General features: G+C 45.9%; 1 protein-coding gene across 1 annotated transcript; it reads right to left on the bottom strand.

Moving 5' to 3' along the window:
• Positions 1-1,410: 1,410 nt before the first annotated feature.
• Positions 1,411-5,893, bottom strand: LOC125531284 (UPF0481 protein At3g47200-like). The gene is made up of 2 exons (XM_048695697.1): positions 5,014-5,893; positions 1,411-2,182 (listed from the first exon to the last, which is right to left on the bottom strand). The coding sequence occupies exons 1-2, from the start codon at positions 5,653-5,655 to the stop codon at positions 1,478-1,480; spliced, it is 1,347 nt and encodes a 448-aa protein (XP_048551654.1). The 5' UTR covers positions 5,656-5,893; the 3' UTR covers positions 1,411-1,477.
• Positions 5,894-6,514: the final 621 nt, after the last annotated feature.

Here is a 6,514-nt window from a genome sequence, read left to right as displayed (position 1 = left end):
CTTAAGTGCACCAGTAACGCAAGTTCTAAGACCCCCAGCGGCATTTACTCTTTTTACGCAAAGTGGGAAGCTTTAATCTGCCGGACATGATTGAAGACTCTTCAAACATAATGATCTATCTGGTACTTTAAAGGTGAAGAAAAGTTATTCCATCAATATACCTTAGACCCTCATGTACCTGTCAAACCAATAATGAGTCAATAACACCTAGAACTTGAGTACTATTTTCTTTTGTCTCTGTGATTTATGTTTTCTCTCTGTTTCCACAGGTTTTAACAAAAACTTCCTGGCAAAATAGACATAATGTTCTTGTCAGGGGCTGGCTCAAAAACTCCAATGGTTGCAGAACGCATTAACAGGCTAACAGGTGATTTTGCCGCACAGTGCAATACTCCTTATAAGTAGATAGGATATATTCATTATTTGGATTCCATGGCCAATTGGCCATCATCCATAGTATGCAGTGCACACTCTGAACATTTTGAAGTAAGTCACACGAATTCTTGACTTTGTCTTGCTTCCTTGTATCAGCTATGACTTCAGTTTACCTGCATCTTGTCCTTGCGTTGAACCTTAACTTCAGGAGTTTTGAAGGCGATATATTCATTTTGTTCGCTAATTGTTTATATCGATGATGAAGTCAGATTTTGAGGTCCCATGCTGAGCCCACATTGAATCAAAACAGAGAGATTTGAAGAGAGATATGATCAAATGTTCAACATAAATAATAAGGTGCACTTCTTGAATGAGCTATGTAGTTTCCACGAGCTTTTTTCCCTGTCGCTAGAGTTACTTTGCTCACTGTAGTGCTGCTTCGTAGGAATTCTGAATTTAAGTTCCCTCTGTGGGAACCCTGCTCTTCCGTAGACATGATTACAGGTTGATGGTCAGGTGACTTATTGAAACCAAACAGGGCCTTACAACCACACGCACACGATACACGAGAGTTGAGACGACTCCCTACCAGGGATTACATCTGTAGCGAACTGTAGCAATCTGGAGTAACACAAAGCCCACACGATTTGCGATAATATAAAGGCAATTTCAGTATCACCATATGGAGGGCGTGACATGATGCACATAGCCAACTGCAGCCAACACAGTCCAGGGTTGTTTTCTGTTCTGAGCCACGTCAAGACGTCAACTGCACACGGCTTGCCATGGCGTGCAGGATTTATTCTGACGCATGGATATGATGCACCACCACTGCGTTGAGCTTGAGCAGAAAATGAGAGTCCGTGCAAGTATGCGACTGCGAGTCCTTGGAGCACACATTGCACGTAAGACGCTTTCCCCAAATACCGGTAACTCTGATCTGTAGCGTCGTGGTGTTGTTGGTGGTGGGATGCATATGGCCAAAAAAATTGGGACAAGGTAGGTACTCATAAAACAAACAAGGGAGAGAGTCCATGAACCAAATTGGGCAAAACATATATGCTTCAATATTAGAAAGCTTACATGGTATATTCAAGTGGTACTAAATAATCTTATAGAAGGGCAAAACAGTATACACAGTCTGCAATAGAGTGGCCACAAGCAGGACGACGGCGGCTACAAGTGAGATAAACACCCAAGGATTCCTTAAGTACCTCTGTATGAAATTGGCTCGCCACTTGTTCCTCCTCATCGTGCACTGGGCCTTCACCCGCCGCTGCACGTCGTGGAGCCTGCTAGCCGGGCTCATCACTCCTCCTTTGTTGAGCGTGTTGTTGAGTAGCTTGGCCACCTCCTCGTCACTGCCCAGCCCACACTCGATGATGTTCTTGGATCTCAGCAGCGCCACGTCTTTGGCCGAGCTGATGATGTTGTCCATGAAGATCACGTACGCCGTCACGTCATTGCCAGCACCGGGGTGGAGCCGCTCGAACGCCATCACGTTCAGAAACTTCTTCTCGGTCCTGTCATCAACCCTGATCGCCGGCATGCTTAGCTTGCCACGTTCGAAGTGGACGTCGAGGAGGCTGTCGGTATCGCTCACCCTGAAATGGATTCCGGCCTCGTATATCTCCATCGCCGAGGGCATGACATACGCCGTCGATCCGGTGCGTTCTTGATGGTCGCCGTGGGTGAGGCTTGTGTACAAGATGTCGAGAGGGTGGAGCCCAAGGTGATTGATGCCAACCAAGTGTCGGCGCCACGGACATAGAGAATCAAGCACCAACCTGCTCACCCGTGAAGCGTTCTATAAAAATTAGTTAGACATAAAGTTAGAACTAACAAGGTTGTTCTGATCTCCATCGTGTGTATGACCCGACTATGATATCTTTGTAATAATATTAACAGGTTCAATATATAATGTTCTGATTAATCTGCATTATGACAATCTTATGCCACCTCAAGGCCGAGAGTATAGCTATCTTTTTTTATTCGATGAACATATGAATTTTCAAATTCTTAGAGCAAACATGGTGGCATGCTTGAATTCTAAGTCTACACCTAAAAGAAATCCCCCTGAAAAAATAACTCGTCAAACTGGAATATGAATTTAACAGGAATGGGTTCTACGTCCCAGCGCACAAGGTTCAAACCCCCGGTCTCTGCATCATTGTTGCACATATCCATTTTTATCAATTAGTAAGCAGAGTACAAAACAAAGCAGCCACAACCGAACCATTACAAGATATGAAATAAGCACCTACAACTAAGTCGACTTCTTCTGCAGCAACACCTTCAAGAAGGAATAACGTTCTCACGTTATCACCGCCACATCCGGCCAAAGATGAAAGATGATCTAGACAAGGATTTTCATCCCGGTTGACAAGACCAGCTAATGAAGACCAGTACGACAACAAGTAGGCGTGTGCAACCATGTATATGTATAATTTTATATACTCCCTCTGTCCGAAAAAGCTCGTCCCAAGTTTATCCCTCAAATGGATGTATCTAGCACTAACTTGATGCTGGATACATCTATTTGAGGGACAAGCTTTTTCGGATGGAGGGAGTACTAGTTAATGTTTAATCTGGTTCAATTGCAAAGAAAAATTAATCTAGTTGAAGTATAAAAAATTCATAGAGAAATATCATTTTAATCACACGATGTCATGTAAAGTCATACTCCATCCGATCCATGTTATTTGTCACTCAAAATGATGTATACATCTAGATACATCTATTTGCGCGACAAGTAATATGGATCGGAGTGAGTAGTGAAATTAACTTGGCAGGCGGCTATTTTTATTTCGGTCAGTCAAATATTTTAGTTCAGCTATTCAGTTCTTTGACATAAATTTTGTGTGCAATGAGGTTAATGTCACTATTGCCGAGATTTGGGACGGGGTTCAAATCAAGATCTCTTTTGGGAGGGGCTTTGATGCTAAACTTATGCAGCAACAGGAAGACCTTGTACAGATTGTCCGGACCAGATGGTCTAGCAATTACATGGTCCTGGCCTGCATAGTCGCAGTTTCTTTATGTAGTGATTAATTTCAGGGGGGAGTACCCCCATCTTTGTCCCTGCTGTTTGAAAATTACCCATCGTTCCCCCCAGGGTACAGGCTCTTGTCACACAATAAATTGCTCATTAGAGACAATTTGTGTGAGAGACAAGACATCCCTGATAAAAGATACTCATTGTGCTGTAGATTAGAAACTCGCCACCGTTTCTTTGAATTTGATGTTATTGGCACTACCCTGGAAAGAAGTGGGAGTCATAGTTGATGTTCCTGTTGTGCTTGACAGCTATGTTAATGTTGCAAGTCCTTGGTTGTGTAATAAGAAAAGAGGCTTTAGCTTACATGATTTCTTCTGGATTAATGTGGAGTTGTGAACCACTTGGAAACTGATAAATGACATATTTTTTGGCCATGCAGTTTGGTCTGGTTTGCGGATGATGCGGCGACGCCTGTTGCGCTTGCTCAAAAGATGGAGGCCACTCTGTCCTGATGCTGGACAAATGCCTCCAGATCATGGAGACCAAGGCGAGGGAATGTTCCCGGCTCTGCTCAGCTCAGCATGAAGAAGAGAACAACTGTGCTGGTGCTGGGATTTGGAAGATGGCGCTCAAGCTATTGATCTGATCAGGAGTATAGCTAAAATCTGTAGTGGAGACTGGCGCAGGGTAATACCGTAATAGTAATACTTTTTTGAAGTTTTTCTCCCAAAAATTTCACGCGTACAAAGTTGTACTCCTTCTGTCCCATAATATAATATACGTATTATTGTAATAACATCTTATATTATGAGACGAAGAAAGTAATACTTATTAGTAATATGTACTAGTGTGTTAAGAACACAGGGACGATGCACGAGAACAATGCCTGCCAAAGAACTTTGTGAGACTGAAGCCACTGTCCTCGTGACCTCTGTAAGTTAATATAAGATGTTTTTAGTTGCGGACTGAACAAATAAGCTGCCAGTGTGAAATATTTTATCCTTATCAATCGCATAAGTGTTCAAGCCTTTTCATTAAAGTTCATTATAATAATCAAGAAAAGTCTTCGTTGTACTAGATGCCGGAAGGAAGGCCACAACAAAAAAACATATACAACGGTTCTTCTATCCCGGCATCAAGTTGTTTATCGTGTGAGTATCCACGTGTATTTCATGCATACTGCGTATGTTTGTCCGTGCATGATAATATCTTTCAATTATCTCTATGCCTCTCTTTCAAAGTTTCAAGTAAGATATCACTTTCACACAAGCGTTTGGCTGGCTCCCCTTTGCAGCCTGCCAATCAAGCATGTCATGTCTCCTTCTGTTCCTGTCCAGGTCGGCATGCAACGACACTCACTGAGCGATGCTTCTACGCCACTTAAACTGAATCCAGCAACCAATCCACTCAGTCGAATCAATTCCTTGAATAAATAAATCTATTGCCAGTGAAGACATTATTGTCAAATCCAACTACTCCAATGCAGATCGCATCAACGGTAGCAGTACTTTAAGTAAATCTATCAGTGAAGTCATTATTGCCGGTTTGAATCTGGTGGATCGATCGGGATTTCATTGGCAAACTACGGACGGAAGGAAACTAGTGCTTGCAAGGGGGATGAATGAAGGAGCGAAAAGTACCTGATATTTGTGGTGATCGAGGACAATGAGGAGCCTCTGGAGGAGGAGGAGCGGCAGCTGGTTCTCGACGACGACCATGTCGGACTGGATGTAGTTCCACAGGTAGAGGTAGCCGTACTTGCTGAAGACCGGGTCGTTGGGCGCGTACTCCTCGTGCACCTTTCCCCGCAGCGCGTCCATCCGCATCGCCTCCACCAGGAAGCACCCGTCGGTGACCATCAGCTGCACGAAGCGGTCCCGGTTCTCACCGGCGCCGCGCCACTCGTCGCCGAGGTCCTTGTAGGCGTCCTGCAGCTGCTGCGCCACCTCCGCCACGGCGGCCACGAACTCCCGCAGCGGCCGCCCCGAGCGCTTGACGAGGTGCACCACGGCCCGGCGCTTGTGCTCCTCCATCGGGAGCAGCTCCGGGTCGCCGTGGTGGAAGGGCCCCAGCGAGACCAGCTCCGGCTGGTACGCCTTGCTGTTGTGCAGGTTCTTGATCCGCTCCGGCACGCGGTAGATGGAGTGCCGCTTCCACCGCGCCATCTCCGCCGCCGGGTCGATGTGCATCTCGCCGATCGTCTTCTCCATCTCCACCACCCAGCTGCTCAGCGGCGCCCCCGCGTCCGCCTCCACCGTCGCCGCCGCCGTCGCCTCCCCCATTAATGGATCACGCTCGGGACTGGACTGGGTTCAGCTCACTGGGGCACTGAGCTGGAAGGTCGCTGCACTGTCGCTATGGAGAAGGGGCAGGCAGGCAAGTTGCAATTGGTCGGATGGCGCCCACACCCATGGATTGGAAGCGCACGCTACCGATGCCGATGATCGTCTTCGGTAAGGACAAGGAATTTTCTTGCGTGGGCTCCCTCCACCATAGGCCGCCCCTTTCGGCAGTAACCTAACCTTGTCTGTGGATTATTTATGGTATCGGCGGAAAAGCAAATCTGGCCGGCCCCAATAATGCAGTGACACGACCACCATTTTTCCTCCCATTTTTTCTTACTGATGCTGAGTTTATGCCCGGTTCCACTGTCAAGAGAGGAGCTAACGAAATAGACAACGAGTAACCGGCATCCAGCGCACAAGTTTGAAAGGTGTACAAATCTGAGTACGAGTTCCTGCTGTAAAGGGAGTTTCCAGTTTGGCAGAATGAGACGGGCAATGCTAGACCTACGTAAGGTCTGTTACGGGTTCAACGTAAACAACATCGTGAAGAAAAATTATTGGATCGGTTAGAGGGAACGGGCCCACCGTGTTAAAATCAGGGGGCGAGAGAGGTGTATGGGATGGAAATAACATAGGCCTTCATAGCCACTTCGTAGGTGTAGGATTATCAGAATGGGACTCAAGAAATATGCATCAATAGGGTTTTTGCAGCTACAGGTGTCAGTGAGCACTTTATTTTAAATATTTCGTTTTTTAATGCTAAAGCAATTCCACACATGGTTTTTTTATTTAAAATAAAGCGCTCATCGAGGACACCCGGGCTCTAAATTGACATCTTTGTACACCGCAAACAAAA

This window comes from Triticum urartu, unplaced genomic scaffold (genome assembly GCF_003073215.2).
Source record: "Triticum urartu cultivar G1812 unplaced genomic scaffold, Tu2.1 TuUngrouped_contig_6933, whole genome shotgun sequence".
Lineage (NCBI taxonomy): Eukaryota > Viridiplantae > Streptophyta > Magnoliopsida > Poales > Poaceae > Triticum > Triticum urartu.
The sequence above is the reverse complement of the archived record's forward strand: the minus strand, read 5'-3'. Positions and strand labels throughout refer to the sequence as shown.